The sequence below is a fragment of the Protomyctophum parallelum genome, assembly GCF_964188405.1.
Source record: "Protomyctophum parallelum genome assembly, chromosome: 5".
Lineage (NCBI taxonomy): Eukaryota > Metazoa > Chordata > Actinopteri > Myctophiformes > Myctophidae > Protomyctophum > Protomyctophum parallelum.
In genome coordinates, this window is record NC_139702.1 from 14,981,949 (window position 1) to 15,005,464 (window position 23,516).

The window sequence follows — 23,516 nt, forward strand, 5'->3', positions numbered from 1 at the left end:
CTTGTAGGTCTGCTATTTTTGAAAAATCGTGAAAATGTGGTGCAAATCTTTGAATATATATTTCAGAGCGAACATTTGTAACTAAAATATTGGCTTCTGGTGGGGGTCCCTAAAACTACATATTTTGAGATGGGGGTCCGTGGCCCAATAGAGATAATTCTGGGGTTTTTGAAGCCTTTTTTATCGACTTTAGTCCAAAATGGTTTAAACAAAACATTTCAGGAGGATAAATGCAAGGAAATGGTTGTAGAATTTAACGGAGTTCAAAGAGAGGGGAGGGGGGGGGGGGAGGGGCTACAGTATGCATCCTGTGACATCGTCCCTGATACCGGGTCTTATTCTGGGGTTTAAGGAATAAGACTATTGCAGTTCCCTGTGGGCTCTGGTGCGCCATCTCCTGGCCAGGATGAAGGGGGCGGGGGGCGTCTGTTACCTATTCTCCTTTAGCAAGGCACGGAAACTATGGAGCTGATGGATGCTGGTAGATAACCTGGAGGAGAGGAGAGGAGAGGAGAGGAGAGGAGAGGAGAGGAGAGGAGAGGAGAGGAGAGGAGAGGAGAGGAGAGGAGAGGAGAGGAGAGGAGAGGAGAGGAGAGGAGAGGAGAGGAGAGAATTAGTAAGTTAAAGTAAGTACATTTGCATGGGGGCCGGGGCCAAATACATATAATTCTGGGGGTCCTTGACATGAAATATTGAGAACCACTGACATAGAAACACAGGGTTTTTCAGAAAAATAATAATCTGCCTGATGATGATGTCACTGGAAGACGGTTTCTAAACCGCCCACAGCCCTCCTATGAGGCACAGACTGAGTAGGAAAGAATCGTGTCATTTTATCATGATTATTAGTGAGGACCTATTATATGAAGATAGGTTGAAAAGTGGTGAAGTGGTCCTTTAAATTGTAGGAAGTGTCGCGGCATCCAGTTATTAATCCGATTAACATTAACCCATTTCCGCCGGGACAGTGAAGTGGCGTGCTGCTGAGAAGCCAGAGAGGTTGAAGGTTCCAAACCTGCTGAAGCCGTTGAGCAAGGCGACGACCTCCTGCCTGGTGAGCTGGAAGCCTTTGGAAGGATAATGCTCTGGAAGGTTCTGGATCTCCTTCTCCGAGAACAGGATCTTCAACGCTGTGCCCAGACCCTGAGTCTACGCACACACGCACACACATGCACGCGCACACACACACACACACACACACACACACACACACACACACACACACACACACACACACACACACACACACACACACACACACACACACACACACACACACACACACACACACACACACACACACACACACACACACACACACACACACACACACACACAGGCACACGCCACCAAACATTATTATTATTATTATTATTATACCTATAATTATACTATCAGTGAGACCTGCGCCGCCCATTCCACGGTGACACTCCATAGCTCCTTGCTTGTCTTGACACACAGAGAGATAGAGAGGGAGTGAGAGAGAGACATAGAGACACACAGATAGAGAGAGAGAGAGAGAGAGAGAGAGAGAGAGAGGGAGAGAGAGACATACTGTAGAGACACAGAGATAGAGAGAGAGAGAGAGAGAGAGTAAGCACTAATCTAATGCACAATGTATGCACCATTTTTGTTGTCCAAAAGAGCTGGAGAGTTCCCACTTGTAAAAGAGACGCAGTCTCTATGTGATTTTACTGGTTAAATAAAGGTTAAATAAAAATAAACTCAACTAAAAACACTGTCATTGAAACTATTGTATATTTGTGTTGGACTAAGATAACGACTAAAATGCTCCAATTCTTGTGGACTAAAACTAAATAATAATAATAATGAGGTTGACTAAATAGGAATGAAAATAAAGCTAACAGCAAATGTAGTAGTAGTAGCAAGACTGAGACTATAATCAGGGCTGCACATAAGCGGTGCGCCAGAGCGCATGCGTCGTCAAAATTCAAAATGCACTGTCAATCAAGCGCCGGGAAGCGCTTCTGCATACCAAAAGCCGGGGCCGCCTAGAATGATTATTTATTATGGCCAGAATACTAGTAAATTCTGTGGCGAGAGCATTTTCCACCGACTGCCACTCAAAGTGGCTAGTGGCCAATCACAGCACGTCTTGCACAAGTGCACTGGCCATTGTGGCCAATCACAGCGCGTCCTTACTGAAAAAGGGGGAGGATTCCATGCTGCTTTCTGCTGGGAGGAGAGCGGTTGACAGCCTGACAGGAGGACAGAAGTTTTACAAAAAGGGCATGCTTTGGATGCTTTGCACTCTTCCCATTTGCCGCTGTGCTTGTGTTTGTTTTCCGGGTGCTGGAGCAGCATGGTTGCTCGTGTGCGATGCCGTCTCACAGCCTAGGCACCGGCCACCGACTTTTTACGGGTACTAAGGTTTTAGTTCCGACATAGTGGAGTGGGAAGAGTTTAAAGCATTGCGGACTGGCCCTGCTGCTGCCCAACATGAACACCGTGTCTCGACATAGCCTACTGCCCCTTATTATCGTAAAGTCGGGTAGTGTACACTGTTTATTTTTGCACAGAGGAGCCATGTGTGTCTGACTGTCTGATAACGTTGCCTCAGCTAAAAACAAAAGAGAAGCCTGATGTATGCTTCGCCGTACGATGTGTCGCATGTTAAAAAAATAGCTGATCTGCAAGCTCACAACGTGTTGCGACACGTTGTGAGCAGTAGATCGGTTATTTAAATACAAAATAATAAAAAATCTAAATATTGCTTTGATGCTCATATTATCCTTAGGAGGTATTAAGTTGTTTTTTATTAGAATATGCATTCCATAGGGCTGGACCACACATGGACCGAGATTTTAGCAAATTTAGATTTTTTTAATAATGGGATGAATCTACAACAAGAGCCATTATAGGGCTAAATCTAGAGTTGCAATACCATCCCCAAAAAAATATTGTTTTGCTATAAGTTATTCATCCCTCATTTATCCATCCGGCGAGACGGGTCGCCGCATTTTAGGAGCACCAAGAAACTCCTCCAGGTGCTCCTCTTACCTTACAATTAATTTAATTAATAATTGCATGCTTCTTACCTGCAGCTTTAATTAATTTAATTAATAATTACATGCTTCTTACCTGCAGCTTTAATTACTTTAATTAATAATTACATGCTTCTTACCTGCAGCTTTAATTACTTTAATTAATAATGAGTCATGGCATGCTTCTTACCTGCAGCTTTCCCCACAGTCGACATTTAATTAATTAACCTTAATTAATTAACATTAATAATGACTTCTTACCTGCAAGTCCTGCAGCTTTCCCCAGTCGACATTTAATTAATTGAGATTAATTAATTAACATTAATAATGACTTCTTACCTGCAAGTCCTGCAGCTTTCCCCAGTCGACATTTAATTAATTAACCTTAATTAATTAACATTAATAATGACTTCTTACCTGCAGCTTTCCCCACAGTCAACATTGAATTAATTAACATTAATTAATTAACATTAATAATGACTTCTTACCTGCAGCTTTCCCCACAGTCGACATTTAATTCATTAACATTAATTAATTAACATTAATAATGACATTAATTACCTGCAGCTTTCCCCACAGTCGACATTTAATTCATTAACATTAATTAATTAACATTAATAATGACATTAATTACCTGCAGCTTTCCCCACAGTCGACATTTAATTAATTAACATTAATAATGACTTCTTACCTGCAAGTCCTGCAGCTTTCCCCACAGTCAACATTTAATTAATTTACATTAATTAATTTACATTAATAATGACTTCTTACCTGCAAGTCCTGCAGCTTTCCCCACAGTCGACATTTAATTAATTTACCTTAATTAATTAACATTAATAATGACTTCTTACCTGCAGCTTTCCCCACAGTCGACATTTAATTAATTAACATTAATTAATTAACATTAATAATGACTTCTTACCTGCAGCTTTCCCCACAGTCGACATTTAATTAATTAACATTAATTAATTAACATTAATAATGAAATTAATTACCTGCAGCTTTCCCCAGTCGACATTTAATTAATTAACATTAATTAATTAACATTAATAATGACATTAATTACCTGCAGCTTTCCCCACAGTCGACATTTACTGCATCCGACACAATCCATGATCCGACTGATGTTCTTGAAATGAAGACGGAACTCCTCCTACAAGAGAATACAATACAATATTAAAAAATACCCTTTAAATTTTAGTTTTTCACATGATTTAACCCATTCTGGGCGGGAATCCCTTTTGGTGTTAGCATTATGTTATGCTTTAGCTATTGAAAAATAGCAGATCTAAAAGCTCATAGCTTTAACTTAGCTTTTTCAGAAAACTATCATTTTCAAACAGACATTTTTAGAATCTGATCTCAGGTCAGAATGGGTTAAAAAAATACCCTTTAAATTTTAGTTTTTCACATGATTTAAGTTATATTATGATGATCATGATACACCAGGACCCTGGATGGCACCGTGAGCTGATTCTGGATCAGTTGGAGAGGCTTTAGAAGGAGAGAGTTCTGTACCTTCAACACTTTGGCTTCTTTCTGTTCCCCGGCGAACATGGACTTCTCGTCAAAGTGCATGGGGAACGCTCTGAAACACAACCCCATAGACACAATGTTATGATCAAAGTGCATGGGGAACGCTCTGAAACACAACCCCATAGACACAATGTTATGATCAAAGTGTATGGGGAATGCTCTGAAACACAACCCCATAGACACAGTGTTATGATCAAAGTGTATGGGGAACGCTCTGAAACACAACCCCATAGACACGGTGTTATCAAAGTGTATGGGGAAAGCTCTGAAACACAACCCCATAGACACAGTGTTATCAAAGTGTATGGGGAACGCTCTGAAACACAACCCCATAGACACAGTGTTATCAAAGTGTATGGGGAACGCTCTGAAACACAACCCCATAGACACAGTGTTATCAAAGTGTATGGGGAACGCTCTGAAACACAACCCCATAGACACGGTGTTATCAAAGTGTATGGGAAACGCTCTGAAACACAACCCCATAGACACGGTGTTATCAAAGTGTATGGGGAACGCTCTGAAACACAACCCCATAGACACAGTGTTATCAAAGTGTATGGGGAACGCTCTGAAACACAACCCCATGGACAGTGTTATCAAAGTGCATGGGGAACCCTCTGAAACACAACCCCATAGACAGTGTTATCAAAGTGTATGGGGAACGCTCTGAAACACAACCCCATAGACACAGTGTTATCAAAGTGCATGGGGAACGCTCTGAAACACAACCCCATAGACAGTGTTATCAAAGTGTATGGGGAACACTCTGAAACACAACCCCATAGACACAGTGTTATCAAAGTGTATGGGGAACCCTCTGAAACACAACCCCATGGACACGGTGTTATCAAAGTGTATGGGGAACGCTCTGAAACACAACCCCATGGACACAGTGTTAACAAAGTGTATGGGAAACGCTCTGAAACACAGCACCATAGACACAGTGTTATCAAAGTGTATGGGGAAGGCTCTGAAATACAACCCCATAGACACAGTGTTATCAAAGTGTATGGGGAACGCTCTGAAACACAACCCCATAGACACGGTGTTATCAAAGTGTATGGGGAACGCTCTGAAACACAACCCCATAGACACAGTGTTTTATGGGGAACGCTCTGAAACACAACCCCATAGACACAGTGTTATCAAAGTGTATGGGGAACACTCTGAAACACAACCCCATGGACACGGTGTTATCAAAGTGCATGAGGAACGCTCTGAAACACAACCCCATATATAGTGTTATCAAAGTGTATGGGGAACGCTCTGAAACACAACCCCATAGACACGGTGTTATCAAAGTGTATGGGGAACGCTCTGAAACACAACCCCATAGACACGGTGTTATCAAAGTGTATGGGGAACGCTCTGAAACCATAGACTGTAAAAAATATGGACAAAGCGTTCGCCGGGTCTAACATGGACGTAAAATGAAGCCTGTTATTCCTGCACTGTAAATCGCCATCTTTCTAGATCCGTTTGGTACCAGCTGGCCATTGGCTGGCTCCGTTTTGGACCAGCTGGCCATTGGCTGCCCAGACAACGAGGCGGGACTTACCCCCTTCTTCTCCGTTGGTTTTTATTTTGACTCGAGTGGGAGGGGAATCCCGATCATAGACTGTAGCGGTAGCCACGCCCCTCAGAACATACGCGATGGTTTTTTTTCTTTATGGTCATTTTTTTAATTAATGGGACCATAATTTTCCAAAAAGAATATTATGACATTAGAAATGAGACTTTAAACTAGTGACTGGAAGAAGAAAGTATTCATGACCATGTTTATTAAGGTAATACAGTCTAGGTGAAGTTGGGCCAAAATACATGGGCCTCTATGGAGCTATGGGGCTTTCTGGGTCCAGTCCAGCGCCACAACAGGCCATTATATGAACTACCGATTTCAAATGAGGCTTCACGAAATATCTGGCTGACTGCCCCCCTGTCTGAAACACAGCACCATGAACACAGTGTTATCAAAGTGCATGGGGAACGCTCTGAAACACAACCCCATGGACACAGTGTTATCAAAGTGTATGGGGAACGCTCTGAAACACAACCCCATGGACACAGTGTTATCAAAGTGTATGGGGAACGCTCTGAAACACAACCCCATGGACACAGTGTTATGATCAAAGTGTATGGGGAACGCTCTGAAACACAACCCCATAGACACGGTGTTATCAAAGTGTATGGGGAACGCTCTGAAACACAACCCCATAGACACAGTGTTATGATCAAAGTGTATGGGGAACGCTCTGAAACACAACCCCATAGACACGGTGTTATCAAAGTGTATGGGGAACGCTCTGAAACACAACCCCATAGACACAGTGTTATCAAAGTGTATGGGGAACGCTCTGAAACACAACCCCATAGACACAGTGTTATCAAAGTGTATGGGGAACGCTCTGAAACACAACCCCATAGACACAGTGTTATCAAAGTGTATGGGGAACGCTCTGAAACACAACCCCATAGACACGGTCTTATCAAAGTGTATGGGAAACGCTCTGAAACACAACCCCATAGACACGGTGTTATCAAAGTGCATGGGGAACGCTCTGAAACACAACCCCATAGACACAGTGTTATCAAAGTGTATGGGGAACGCTCTGAAACACAACCCCATAGACACAGTGTTATCAAAGTGCATGGGGAACGCTCTGAAACACAACCCCATAGACAGTGTTATCAAAGTGTATGGGGAACACTCTGAAACACAACCCCATAGACACAGTGTTATCAAAGTGTATGGGGAACCCTCTGAAACACAACCCCATGGACACGGTGTTATCAAAGTGTATGGGGAACGCTCTGAAACACAACCCCATGGACACAGTGTTAACAAAGTGTATGGGAAACGCTCTGAAACACAGCACCATAGACACAGTGTTATCAAAGTGTATGGGGAAGGCTCTGAAATACAACCCCATAGACACAGTGTTATCAAAGTGTATGGGGAACGCTCTGAAACACAACCCCATAGACACGGTGTTATCAAAGTGTATGGGGAACGCTCTGAAACACAACCCCATAGACACAGTGTTTTATGGGGAACGCTCTGAAACACAACCCCATAGACACAGTGTTATCAAAGTGTATGGGGAACGCTCTGAAACACAACCCCATGGACACGGTGTTATCAAAGTGCATGAGGAACGCTCTGAAACACAACCCCATATATAGTGTTATCAAAGTGTATGGGGAACGCTCTGAAACACAACCCCATAGACACGGTGTTATCAAAGTGTATGGGGAACGCTCTGAAACACAACCCCATAGACACGGTGTTATCAAAGTGTATGGGGAACGCTCTGAAACCATAGACTGTAAAAAATATGGACAAAGCGTTCGCCGGGTCTAACATGGACGTAAAATGAAGCCTGTTATTCCTGCACTGTAAATCGCCATCTTTCTAGATCCGTTTGGTACCAGCTGGCCATTGGCTGGCTCCGTTTTGGACCAGCTGGCCATTGGCTGCCCAGACAACGAGGCGGGACTTACCCCCTTCTTCTCCGTTGGTTTTTATTTTGACTCGAGTGGGAGGGGAATCCCGATCATAGACTGTAGCGGTAGCCACGCCCCTCAGAACATACGCGATGGTTTTTTTTCTTTATGGTCATTTTTTTAATTAATGGGACCATAATTTTCCAAAAAGAATATTATGACATTAGAAATGAGACTTTAAACTAGTGACTGGAAGAAGAAAGTATTCATGACCATGTTTATTAAGGTAATACAGTCTAGGTGAAGTTGGGCCAAAATACATGGGCCTCTATGGAGCTATGGGGCTTTCTGGGTCCAGTCCAGCGCCACAACAGGCCATTATATGAACTACCGATTTCAAATGAGGCTTCACGAAATATCTGGCTGACTGCCCCCCTGTCTGAAACACAGCACCATGAACACAGTGTTATCAAAGTGCATGGGGAACGCTCTGAAACACAACCCCATGGACACAGTGTTATCAAAGTGTATGGGGAACGCTCTGAAACACAACCCCATGGACACAGTGTTATCAAAGTGTATGGGGAACGCTCTGAAACACAACCCCATGGACACAGTGTTATCAAAGTGTATGGGAAACGCTCTGAAACACAACCCCATAGACACGGTGTCATCAAAGTGTATGGGGAACGCTTCTTTTTTTCCTCCATTGATCTGCATTTCATGTCATGAAAGGTGCTATACAATTTTTTTTTTAATTATTATTCTTACTTGGTCTCGTTGAAGAAGAGCAGCAGCTGCTCCTTGGTGGCGCTGTCTTCTGGACCGTTGCCGGTGTACAGGTTGATGAAGGCTCGGTCAAAGTACGGCGCCACCTGGTGGACAGGGGAGATAAAACGTTAAGGGCACATTGTCTCCGCCAGGTCGGGTAGGTTATCCTCCTCGGAGCACATTGTCAGCCGGCAATGTTGGTGGAATATGAAAGACCTGGAACAGATCTGTCTCGATCACATGTCCATAGAGTGTACAGATTTGTGTGATGTTTCGGTGAACTGTGGGAGTAATGTAAAGGGGACAAAGACTTGCTGGTGGTCATATAGAGCGTCACAGTCCCCCCACAGAGAGAGAGAGAGAGAGAGAGAGAGAGAGAGAGAGAGAGACCCGGAAAATAAATCGGCGTTCATTTTCCTCAGACTTTTCAGAAAGTATTTAGTTAAAGATGTTTACGCCGCGGACAAAGCCAACTCTTGTCGTGACAAATCATGACAATAAACACAATGTTTTGGGCCAAACAAATAATTAGAAAGTAGAAAAAAACGGCAGGTTACAACACTTCTTTTGTTGTTTTTCTTCTTGTAAATAATTTGATCGGCCCAAAACATTGTGTTCATTGTCATGATTTGTCACGATCCGAGTTGGCTTTGTCCGCGGCGTAACCGTCTTTAAATAAATACTTTAGGAAAAGCCTATGGAGAAAATGAATGGAGAACCATTTTCCTGAAAATATGTTGTTCCATGGACCTCCCCAGAAGCAAAGATTTGAGTTAAAAATGTTCGCTCTGAGAGAATATATATTCAAGGATTGGCGCCACATTTTCACGATTTTTCAAAACATAGCAGACCTACAAGCTCGTTACGAGCTTGTAGGTTTCAATAGCTAAAGTATAACATAATGATTAAAACACCAAAAGGGGTTCCCGTCCAGAATTGGTTAAGTAACAACAACAATAATACTAATAATAATAATAATAACCTTGGACAGAGCTCGTAGCTCTATCAGGTACAGGATGTAGAGGTTCTTGAGGCGGCGGGTTCCTTCTCCCTTCGTCTCGGCTGGGTCGAAACGGCTCCTGAACTCCTGAACGTTAGGACCCCACGACGCCTTACCCCACATCTCTGTTAACACAGTAGCATCTTAGCATGTTAGCATGACCCCACGACGCCTTACCCCACATATCTGTTAACACAGTAGCATCTTAGCATGTTAGCATGACGCCACGACGCCTTACCCCACATCTCTGTTAACACAGTAGCATCTTAGCATGTTAGCATGACCCCACGACGCCTTACCCCACATCTCTGTTAACACAGTAGCATCTTAGCATGTTAGCATGACCCCACGACGCCTTACCCCACATCTCTGTTAACACAGTAGCATGTTGTTAGCATGTTAGCCTGATGTTAGCATGATGATAATGAATCAGCAGAAACACATAGTTGTCATGCTTACCGTCCAGCAGGTACTCGGCACACAGGTGGATGTTGATGCTGCTGTGCAGACCTGAGATCAGCCGGTAGAACACTCTCTTCTCTAGACACAGTCCTATTAGACATAGAAAACAGATCTGAGATCAGCCTCTCTTCTCTAGACAGTCCAGTAGACATAGAAAACAGATCTGAGATCAGCCTCTCTTCTCTAGACACAGTCCTATTAGACATAGAAAACAGATCTGAGATCAGCCTCTCTTCTCTAGACACAGTCCTATTAGACATAGAAAACAGATCTGAGATCAGCCTCTCTTCTCTAGACACAGTCCTATTAGACCTAGAAACAGACCTGAGATCAGCTTCTCTTCTCTAGACACAGTCCTATTAGACATAGAAAACAGATATGAGATCAGCCTCTCTTCTCTAGACACAGTCCAGTAGACATAGAAACAGATCTGAGATCAGCCTCTCTTCTCTAGACACAGTCCTATTAGACATAGAAGACCGCGGTTCGTTAGGGTGTATTGAACCGTGTGTGCTGTACCGAACGGTTCGGGTTTAAACCGTAAACCGTTGCACCCCTAGTATATTCAGTGATTTCACTAAATTCAAATATCACTTATTTTTTTGTTTTGTTGTGATAATCCTCTCTACTATAGAGTGTGCTGACCATATAAGGAGTTCCTCCCTGTCCCCAGTTAACCCCTGGGGGTCAACTTTTGGCTAGGTGGCGTGTGCGTGTCCCCCCACTGTAGTGCGTGCATGTGCACATCTTGTTACCGGGCAGATCGGGAGAGAGGGAGAGAGAGAAAAGAAAGAAAGAAAGAAAGAAAGAAAGAAAGAAAGAAAGAAAGAAAGAAAGAAAGACAGACAGGGAGGGAGGGAGGGAGGGAGGGAGGGAGGGAGGGAGGGAGAGAAGGAAGCTAGGTAAGGAAATAAGGAAAGGTTAGAAGATGCTTACCTTCCAGCCAGGTGTAGAAACTCTCTCCTGGAAACCAGATAAAAACAAGAACACAATCAGTTAGCACACCTCAACACATCATAACATATGAAACCAGATAAAACAGGAACACAATCAGTCGGCACACCTCAACACATCATAACATATGAAACCAGATAAAACAAGAACACAATCAGTTAGCACGCCTCAACACATCATAACATATGAAACCAGATAAAACAGGAACACAATCAGTCGGCACACCTCAACACATCATAACATATGAAACCAGATAAAAACCGGAACACAATCAATCAGCACACCTCAACACATTTTCTGTAGACTTAAATAGCATTTGATACAGATTTATAGCATGTTATGTAGACAGCACTATAATTGCATTGTATGTAGCCATAGCACGTCATAGTACATATGTATAGCATAGTATAGTATTATATGTATAGTTTCATTATATAGATATTCCACTGTTACGTTCTTAGCTTACGCATGTTTCATGATAAATGCTTTTTATGTGATTTTATGTGATGTATGATGCTTTTTGTTCTTGCTTAATGTAAATCGCTCTGGATTAAGAGCGTCTGCTAAAAATGCCTAAATTGTAAATTGTATAACACGTGTTCTAATCCATGTTGTCTATAGGTCACTGTTTGTTTCCCTAACCTTATAGCCATGTCACCCAAAACTGAAATGTGATGTCCGCTATCGGACGCTGCGTTCATGATCTGAGGCATTTGAGCCAATCAGGATGGAATATGAGAAATATGAAAGACTCGTTTGGTTCAACGGCTATAAAACAGCACTGTACTGACAGGTGTACTGACAGGTGTACTGACGGAGATGATAATAATAATAATAATAGCCTACTCACCATCATCATCACCTGGGGGGAAGACAAAGAGAAACACAGCATTACATCCATGTTTAAAACACACACACACACACACACACACACACACACACACACACACACACACACACACACACAGTCTTAAGGGCCTTGCAAACGGGAAGCGAGGATCAATGACAGGACAGGTCTGCTCAAGATGGGCGTAACAATGCAAGCGTAAAAAAAGCCCAAATTGATTAAATCAATTAATTACCAGCTGCATTATTATTATTATCTGTGGGTCTGCTGCTGACGTTATGCCACTTTTAGCTGCGCTCCGTTGTTATGCTCATATTAGTGACCCTAAAGAATTCTGAGGCAACATGGCTGGAGACGAGGCAGCCAATCAGAACTGCTCCACTAACACTGACCATCAGTCAGATTAACACTGACCATCAGTCACACTGACCATCAGTCACACTGACCATCAGTCACATTAACACTGACCATCAGTCACACAGACCATCAGTCACACTGACCATCAGTCACATTAACACTGACCATCAGTCACATTAACACTGACCATCAGTCACATTAACACTGACCATCAGTCACATTAACACTGACCATCAGTCACATTAACACTGACCATCAGTCACATTAACACAGACCATCAGTCACATTAACACTGACCATCAGTCACATTAACACTGACCATCAGTCACATTAACACAGACCATCAGTCACATTAACACAGACCATCAGTCACATTAACACAGACCATCAGTCACATTAACACTGACCATCAGTCACATTAACACTGACCATCAGTCACATTAACACAGACCATCAGTCACATTAACACAGACCATCAGTCACATTAACACAGACCATCAGTCACATTAACACTGACCATCAGTCACATTAACACTGACCATCAGTCACATTAACACTGACCATCAGTCACATTAACACAGACCATCAGTCACATTAACACTGACCATCAGTCACATTGACACTGACCATCAGTCACATTGACACTGACCATCAGTCACACTGACCATCAGTCACACTGACCATCAGTCACATTAACACAGACCATCAGTCGCATTAACACTGACCATCAGTCACATTAACACAGACCATCAGTCACATTAACACAGATCATCAGTCACACTGACCATCAGTCACATTAACACTGACCATCAGTCACATTAACACAGACCATCAGTCACATTAACACAGACCATCAGTCACATTAACACTGACCATCAGTCACATTAACACAGACCATCAGTCACACTGACCATCAGTCACATTAACACTGACCATCAGTCACATTAACACAGACCATCAGTCACATTAACACTGACCATCAGTCACATTAACACAGACCATCAGTCACACTGACCATCAGTCACATTAACACTGACCATCAGTCACATTAACACAGACCATCAGTCACATTAACACAGACCATCAGTCACATTAACACAGACCATCAGTCACATTAACACTGACCATCAGTCACATTAACACAGACCATCAGTCACATTAACACTGACCATCAGTCACAGTAGTGTCTCTTACCTCTGCTGGGATGCAGCGGGTTCAGAGGTCGGTACACGGACCGGGGCCTGAGGGGGAGAGAACACATTTAGTAGCCTATTGTTAGTGCCACGTGGTGCAACCACGCCACCTAGTGGAGACCACTCTAAGCGCTCATTCAGTCAGTCAGCACGCGTCTCGTTAACGAAGCCCACTGAATACGCACGTCGTTCAGTCAGAAGAGACTCAGCCTGAACTTCCATCGATGTGGTGTTTACAGTTTAACTTGTTGTCCAAACAGAATCCCAAGATATTTGTACAACTCATTCAACCCATTCAATGGATACTCCATGCAGACTAATGAGTCATAATATCAGCTTGCAGCAAGTGTGTGTGCACGTGCGTGCGTGTGTGTGTCTCACTTGAAGCAGTTCTCCTCATAGATAGAGTTCCACACCCTCCAAGCTGACGGTCCTTTATAGCCCGTGAACCTTTCTGGGTTCAACAACAAGTCTACATACTCCGAGTCTGGGGACGTCTCATCTGATAGAGACATAAGAGAGACACACACACACACACAGAGAGAGAGAGAGAGAGAGAGAGAGAGAGAGAGAGAGAGAGAGAGAGAGAGAGAGAGAGAGAGAGACACACACACACACAGAGAGAGAGAGACACACACACACACACACACACACACACACACACACACACAGAGAAAGAGAAGAGAGAGAGAGAGAGAGAGAGAGAGAGAGAGAGATACTTAGGTTAATTAAAGTAATAAGCCAAAAGAGACATATTGCTTTTCTAAAACGGCAACATCATAAACACTTCGTAAAGTGGTCTCACCGTCCAGCTCACAGAATAATAATAATAATAATCAACTCTTGTAGGTGGTCTCACCGTCCAGCTCACAGAAGTTGTCCTGAGCATCGTCATGTCGCGCCCAGTCTGCAAACGCCTGCTTACTCCGATTACTGTAAAACAAACAATCAATCAATCAATAAATCGTTTATTTTTGGAACACAGTTCTTATTTGACGCAATATTAAAAAAGCTCTATATAGGAATTTAGAATGGGGACGCCCCTCTGCCACCAGCAGGTGTCTCCACCTGACAGGGTTGTGGGTTCGTCCACACATTCTGGATGGTGAGCGTCACAAGATGTTTCTAATAATAGGGTCCAAGTGGTTTTATAGCAGATCTATAAGCTCATAGCGCGCCACGAGTGGCGCGCTACGAGCTTGTAGGTCTGCTATTTTTGAAAAATCGAAGAGCGACTGACATAGAAGACATTTTTAGAATCTGATCTCCGGTCAGAATGGAAAACTGTCAGGATGTAGAAGACATTTTTAGAATCTGATCTCAGGTCAGAATGGGTTAAAAGACTTAAAAATCCCTATTTTGCAGTCTGACAGAATCCCTTGTGAGAAGGGGTGGAAGGGTAAACAAACAGTAACACATGCACACTAGACTATCAGACAGAAAATGTCATGTCACAGAGTTTAGAGCAAATAATAAAGTTTGGCTGATTTCCTCAATCCTGAACGTTGTCTTGAGTTATATAATAAATAAAACAACAATACACAACTGTGTTGTTTTTGGCAGGAAGTTTTTACTTTAGTTTTAGTCATAGTCGCTTCAATAGCTTCCATTTAGTTTAAGTCACATTTTATTCACCTGGAATGTTTTAGTGTTCAGTTTCAGTCGACTAAATCTACGGCTGATTTAGTAGACTGAAATGTATTTTGGCGGGCCTTGATGCCACCTTAATGACTGATTTTACAAAATAGCAGATCTACAAGCTCACAACGCGTCGCAGTGAGCTTGTAGATCTGCTCTTTTCAGCATGCAACTAATTGTAAAACGACTTATAGTGGATATATCTTGTCCACTAGTCCCTTCCTAACATTTTAGTGTAGTTTTTTTAATCTGTTGACGAAATTGTCAATATATTTAGTCTTTAGTTTGAAGTGAAGTCAAAGTGAAGTGACCAATAGAAGTCTATGTAGGAGAGCCTCCATTGGACTGAAGCCCCATGAAGTGACCAATAGAAGTCTATGTAGGAGAGCCTCCATTGGACTGAAGCCCCATGAAGTGACCAATAGAAGTCTATGTAGGAGAGCCTCCATTGGACTGAAGCCCCATGAAGTGACCAATAGAAGTCTATGTAGGAGAGCCTCCATTGGACTGAAGCCCCATGAAGTGACCAATAGAAGTCTATGTAGGAGAGCCTCCATTGGACTGAAGCCCCATGAAGTGACCAATAGAAGTCTATGTAGGAGAGCAGTTTGCGTAACTGTCTATATCTAAGGCTCTGGTTTGTCCTAGCTGGAGCGCATGTATTCTTTTGTTTATATTTTTCTCCCACGGCTCGTGCTGTGCTGCTTAAACACCAGCAGATTATCAATCATTCTCTGTCGACATTCAAGAAGTACAACGCAGGTCAAATAATGTGTCATTATAAAAAGAAATATATATAAATTATGATTATACAGTTCACTTCCTCCTTTAGTATGGATGGCTTTTACATCGCACGCACACACACACACACACACACACACACACACACACACACACACACACACACACACACACCTCAGGGTGCTGTTGATGGCTCCAAGCTCGTGGGCCTGCTCACAATCTGACATGTCTGATATGATGGTGTTGGCTGCCTGGGAGTACTGGGAGAGAGACATAGAGGGAGAGAGAGAGAGACTTAGGTTAATAATAGCAACTCCACCATTATAATGTCAGAGATTAAACGCAGTTTATAGTTGAGGGACGCAATAAAACAATGACCTCTGCATCCACGGGATGCACTACTGTACTGTTGTTTTTATTCTAGTTTATTTTGCTAGCTTTAGTTATAATAATCATTTTTTCATCTGTTTTCTACTTGATTATAACAATATAAAATTAAATGGGAGTTAAATGCTGCAATTTGTAAAAATGGCAAAAAATGACTCCTAGCATCGTTGAAGTGGGACTCATAAAATGTCCCTGGGACTCATTTCTAAAAGACCATCCCTGCATCCTGGGATTAATTTCTAAAAGACCATCCCTGCATCCTGGGACTCATTTCTAAAAGACCATCCCTGCATCCTGGGATTCATTTCTAAAAGACCATCCCTGCATCCTGGGACTCTAAAAGACCATCCCTGCATCCTGGGACTCATTTCTAAAAGACCATCCCTGCATCCTGGGATTCATTTCTAAAAGACCATCCCTGCATCCTGGGACTCTAAAAGACCATCCCTGCATCCTGGGACTCATTTCTAAAAAGACCATCCCTGCATCCTGGGACTCATTTCTAAAAGACCATCCCTGCATCCTGGGACTCATTTCTAAAAGACCATCCCTGCATCCTGGGACTCATTTCAAAAAGACCATCCCTGCATCCTGGTACTCATTTCTAAAAGACCATCCCTGCATCCTGGGACACATTTCTAAAAGACCATCCCTGCATCCTGGGACTCATTTCTAAAAGACCATCGCTGCATCCAGGGACTCATTTCTAAAAGACCATCCCTGCATCCTGGGACTCATTTCTAAAAGACCATCCCTGCATCCTGGGACTCATTTCTAAAAGACCATCCCTGCATCCTGGGACTCATTTCTAAAAGACCATCCCTGCATCCTGGGACTCATTACATTGAAAACCTGTTTCCATCACTGATATGTAGGGATACACCGAAAGGGAAATTCTTGGCCGAAACCGAATACCGAATATAGGAAACAGTTGGCCGAAAACCGAATACCGAATATCCGAATATGATTAATATTATACATCTTTTTTCCTACCATTGCTGTCATGGCCGTACCTTAAAGCTACCTGATTTATGGCAAAATAAATCGTTATGGCCAAACTTAACTTAAGTAATAATCACTATTATGGGTTCATAAAACATTTATTCAGCCCTTTTTTTTTTTAAAGATATTTTTTGCGGCTTACGCCTTTTATTGGTTTTTGAAGGGACAGACAGTAGGCTGACAGGAAACGGGAGAGAGATGGGGGGATGACATGCAGTAAAGGCCGTGTCGGGCTCGGGAGTCGAACCCGCGGCACACTGCGACTGGATTACCAGTCGGATGCCCAGACGGTTACGCCACTGCCTGGGCCTATTCAGCCCTTTTGAATGCATTAATTGCATACACTATTCGGTGATATATTTTTATATATTTATATATTTTCTGCGGCCGAATATTCGGTGCATCACTAGTTAAAATAGTATGTTTATACAGAGTAAGTACAGAATAAATAATCTCTCAATCACTTGGTAATGACTGTGACACAGTCCTGTATCTGAAAGGTCAGAAATGCAGTCCTTGCAACCACAATGTTTCCAGCCATACAGGTCTAGTCCAGAATGCCACTTAAGCACTATATACTTTGTTGTACAACAAATAGAAAAAAATGTTGACCTACAAGCTTGTAGAAAATTTGAAAGATTTAGAAAGCTTTTGCCTATAATGCCATGTTGAAAGTGGTTATCACTTAACATACCTACACCCGCACAGTATCATTGGTATGAAGTGTAACTGAATATTGCTGTTTTAGTATCCTCACTTAACTCATTAACCTAAGTTTGATTCTACAAATGTTATGTTAACTTAAATAATAATCACTATTATGGGTCCATAAAACATTTATTCAGCTCTTTTGAATGCATTAATTGCATACACTATTCAGTGATATATTTTCTGCCTATTTGGGCCGAAACCGAATAGGCCAAAAATGCATTTTTAGCCATTTTCTGCCGAATATTTTCTGCGGCCGAATATTCGGTGCATCACTACTGATATGTTAAGTAGTAATCTACCTTTTTTCTGGATCAGAGCGGCGCTTCAAAAATCCTGAAATCGTACGACGACGTGTAGCGTTACTTTAACAGTTTGACTCCATAAAACATGTTACCCGCTATTTAATCAAATATTCTACGCTGCCGAGATTGTTTTATTAACCTTTTTAGAGCATATGCTGAAGTAAAATCCGGCGAAAAATGGTCCGTCGGCATGTTTTGATCATCAGTACCAGCGGCCATTACAATGTGGTACAGGATCCGCCTCCAAACAAACCCGCCCCCCGTCCACTTACATTGAACTCAATTTCCCAGAAGCCCTAGCAGCAGCCCAGGTGATGACTTGATTTCCGGGTTTCGTCATCGTAACGCGACGGCCTCGTCATCTAGGCCCCGGATAAATCCGCTGTTTCTTTTTAACCCATTCTGACCTGAGATCAGATTCATACGAGGTTTCCACTGGACACACACTGGTCTGATTAACCCATTCTGACCTGAGATCAGATTCATACGAGGTTTCCACTGGACACACACTGGTCTGATTAACCCATTCTGACCTGAGATCAGATTCATACGAGGTTTCCACTGGACACACACTGGTCTGATTAACCCATTCTGACCTGAGATCAGATTCATACGAGGTTTCCACTGGACACACACACACTGGTCTGATTAACCCATTCTGACCTGAGATCAGATTCATACGAGGTTTCCACTGGACACACACTGGTCTGATTAACCCATTCTGACCTGAGATCAGATTCATACGAGGTTTCCACTGGACACACACACTGGTCTGATTAACCCATTCTGACCTGAGATCAGATTCATACGAGGTTTCCACTGGACACACACTGGTCTGATTAACCCATTCTGACCTGAGATCAGATTCATACGAGGTTTCCACTGGACACACACTGGTCTGATTAACCCATTCTGACCTGAGATCAGATTCATACGAGGTTTCCACTGGACACACACTGGTCCGATAAACCCATTCTGACCTGAGATCAGATTCATACGAGGTTTCCACTGGACACACACACTGGTCTGATTAACCCATTCTGACCTGAGATCAGATTCATACGAGGTTTCCACTGGACACACACTGGTCTGATTAACCCATTCTGACCTGAGATCAGATTCATACGAGGTTTCCACTGGACACACACTGGTCTGATTAACCCATTCTGACCTGAGATCAGATTCATACGAGGTTTCCACTGGACACACACTGGTCCGATAAACCCATTCTGACCTGAGATCAGATTCTGAAAAATGTCAGTCGTTCTTCCATTTTTCAAAAATAGCAGACCTACAAGCTCGTAGATCTGCTATTTTTCAATAGCTAAAGCATAACATGATGCTAACACCAAAATGGGTTCCCGTTCAGAATGGGTTAATTATTTTAAAGCGGCGAATTAAACGCATTAAACAATTAATGTCGGGTTATAGCGTTTTACGCGCGGTGGAACACTGGATTAAACAATTAGCGGCCGTCAAACTGTTTTAATAACGGATCAATCAATCCATCGTGTTCCGTCTTGGATCGAACTGTCATCATAAAGAATAATTAAATATACTGACAATTTCATCGACAATTAGACTAAAATGTTAGGAAGGGACTGGTTAGTGGACAATAGATCCAGTATAAGTCATTTTACACTTGGTCGAATGCTGAAAATAGCCGATCTACAAGCGCTCTACAACCGATCTACAAGCGTTGTGAGCTTGTAGATCGGCTATTTTCAGCAAGTGTAAAATCAGTCATTAGGACGGCATCAATGCAAGGCCTGACAAAATACATTTTAGTGTTAAATCTTATCATATTTAGTCGACTAAAACTAGTCTAACACTAAAACATTCCAGGTGACTAAAATGTGACTAAAACTAAATGAAGTTTTATTGCAAAGACTATGACTTAAATAAAAAGAATAATAAGGAATCCTTGTCCTTATTTTCTCAGATGGGTGGCTAACATTTAGCGTCCAACGAGTCAGTGTGTGTGTGTGTGTGTGTATGGGTGTGCGCGTATGTGCACGCGTGCGTGCTGACTGAGTCAGTGCTGTTCATTTACCTTGTTATAGTTGCCAGACTTAATTCCCACGGGGATTTTACTCTGTAGACACACGCGCGCGCACACACACACACACACACACACACACACACACACACACACACACACACACACGTTAGTTAGAGCTTATACATAGGCCTACACATAGAACGGCCGGGAATCGAACCCGGGTCTCCCGCGTGGAAAGCTTACAGTGCATCATAACCACTAGCCTAAAAGGAAAGCTTACAGTGCATCATAACCACTAGCCTAAAAGGGAATCCCCCCCCCCTCCATTTACATATTAGACACATGCTAGACACCCCCCCCACACCTCTTTTGAGCTGGACACCCTGGGAACACCCATGTAGGGAGACGCGGGTTCGGATCCCGGGCGTCAGGCTAAGTCAAAGTATAAAACACAGCTATGTAGAAATACTCTGTTACAAGTCCGGAATTCAAAAAGTACTGGAGTATGTATGTGTGTGTGTGTGTGTGTCTGTGTGTGTGTGTGTTGACCTCTGACCTCGGGGCATGGCTCAACGTGACAGTCTTTGATGGAACAGTGTCCGTCGTCCGGCCAGAATGGACAAGGTCGCTTCAGGTTCACCTGGAAGTAAAAAAACAACACACACTTCCTGTTAGGTCTGCTGGTCGCCATGGAGACCCCATAGAGACAACAACACATACATGCATACAAGACATTCCGTCTTATTTTCACAATTTCTTCCGTGTTACTTCTGACATTCACTCCTACCCCACAAGGCAAAGAGATCATTTTGAATTACCCTATTGTCGCACGTCCAAACATCAATCTTTCATCAAATTTAGAGGCCCTCATCTATGGAACTCCCTAGATTCTTCACTTAAATCCTCAGTATCCTTGCCAATATTCAAAAAACATCTAAAGAAATATCTTATTTTTTCCTCTCTGATTACATGTTTTACCTTGATTACTACATGTTTTTGGACATCCGCAGAGACAGACTACATGTTTTTGGACATCCGCAGAGACAGACTACATGTTTTTGGGACATCCGCAGAGACAGACTACATGTTTTAAAACGTGACTGGGACATCCGCAGAGACAGACTACATGTTTTAAAACGTGACTGGGACATCCGCAGAGACAGACTACATGTTTTAAAACATGACTGGGACATCCGCAGAGACAGACTACATGTTTTAAAACGTGATCGGGACATCCGCAGAGACAGACTACATGTTTTAAAACATGACTGGGACATCCGCAGAGACAGACTACATGTTTTAAAACATGACTGGGACATCCGCAGAGACAGACTACATGTTTTAAAACATGACTGGGACATCCGCAGAGACAGACTACATGTTTTAAAACGTGACTGGGACATCCGCAGAGACAGACTACATGTTTTAAAACGTGACTGGGACATCCGCAGAGACAGACTACATGTTTTAAAACGTGACTGGGACATCCGCAGAGACAGACTACATGTTTTAAAACGTGACTGGGACATCCGCAGAGACAGACTACATGTTTTAAAACGTGATCGGGACATCCGCAGAGACAGACTACATGTTTTAAAACGTGACTGGGACATCCGCAGAGACAGACTACATGTTTTAAAACATGACTGGGACATCCGCAGAGACAGACTACATGTTTTAAAACGTGACTGGGACATCCGCAGAGACAGACTACATGTTTTAAAACGTGACTGGGACATCCGCAGAGACAGACTACATGTTTTAAAACATGACTGGGACATCCGCAGAGACAGACTACATGTTTTAAAACGTGACTGGGACATCCGCAGAGACAGACTACATGTTTTAAAACATGACTGGGACATCCGCAGAGACAGACTACATGTTTTTGGGAGTGTTTTACGCATTGCTGGCTGTCTGAATACCAAACAAATAAATATAAAAAAAAGGTCATTACATTTTTGACATATTATTGCTTATAGCAGCTTTAACACATCCTGGACGTCATCTGTCCTGAGATCAGATTCATACGAGGTTTCCACTGGACACACACTGGTCTGATTAAAGCATTATGTTATACTTTAGCTATTGAAAAATAGCAGATCTACAAGCTTGTAGGTCTGCTATTTTTTGAAAAATCATGAAAATGTGGACAAACATATTTTCAGATGGGGGTCGGCAGTCAATTACATAAGAATCTTGGGGGTCCTTTGACTCCTTGACATGAATTAGTTTGAGAATGACTGACATAGTATAGAAACATGGGTTTTGTCATCATTCAGAAGGCATTTGTAGAATGACTGACATAGTATAGAAACATGGGTTTTGTCATCATTCAGAAGGCATTTGACTGACATAGTATAGAAACATGGGTTTTGTCATCATTCAGAAGGCATTTGACTGACATAGTATAGAAACATGGGTTTTGTCATCATTCAGAAGGCATTTGACTGACATAGTATAGAAACATGGGTTTTGTCATCATTCAGAAGGCATTTGACTGACATAGTATAGAAACATGGGTTTTGTCATCATTCAGAAGGCATTTGACTGACATAGTATAGAAACATGGGTTTGGTCATCATTCAGAAGGCATTTGTAGAATCTTTTCTCAGGTCTAAATGGGGTTAAGCACGTCTAGACTACAGGGTTGTCTTTCAACTGGAAACGACCTGTTGTATAATAACTCCTCTCCTGGGTCAGGCCGGACGCTTTTTGGAAGCTACGGGTTCAAAGGTCATGTCAGCCTGCTCTACAGTAACTGTTAAACCATGGAGATACAGTACAATCAATCAATGGCGTTGCCATGGTTACTGTGCTGATTGACGTGTGTACAGGGTTTATTTGTTGGTACGCTGCTGACCCGAGTTAACCCGTTGTAGACCTGAGAAAACATTCTACAAAACGTCTTGATTTACGTCATATTTTAGTCGGAATTCTGACGTCATTTCTCCGTTCATTTGTCAATGGCAAATATTGAGACGGGCGTAGACAAGATTTAGCCGGACATTTGACCGGAATTCCCCTTTCATTGGAAATGGCAAATCTTGAGACAAAAGTGTGAGGACAAAAGCTGTTGATAGAAGGGGCTAGGGCTCCTTAAAAACACCTGCAAAAGCCTCTTTTGTGTGTGCCGGGCAGCCACCCCGCCCGGCCGGAGC

At 42.6% G+C, this 23,516-nt stretch overlaps 1 protein-coding gene across 1 annotated transcript in view; it reads right to left on the bottom strand.

Annotated features, from left to right (window-relative positions):
- ero1b (endoplasmic reticulum oxidoreductase 1 beta) overlaps positions 1-23,516 on the bottom strand; it is a 35,052-nt gene continuing 11,536 nt past the window's right edge. The window contains 14 exon segments of the mRNA XM_083764889.1: positions 1-490; positions 1,016-1,149; positions 4,072-4,158; positions 4,524-4,593; positions 8,760-8,863; positions 9,742-9,884; positions 10,219-10,311; positions 11,158-11,182; positions 13,560-13,620; positions 13,954-14,074; positions 14,432-14,505; positions 16,126-16,211; positions 20,407-20,448; positions 20,912-20,995. Of these exon segments, the coding sequence (XP_083621015.1) occupies positions 430-490; positions 1,016-1,149; positions 4,072-4,158; positions 4,524-4,593; positions 8,760-8,863; positions 9,742-9,884; positions 10,219-10,311; positions 11,158-11,182; positions 13,560-13,620; positions 13,954-14,074; positions 14,432-14,505; positions 16,126-16,211; positions 20,407-20,448; positions 20,912-20,995 (1,185 nt within the window). The 3' untranslated portion in view covers positions 1-429.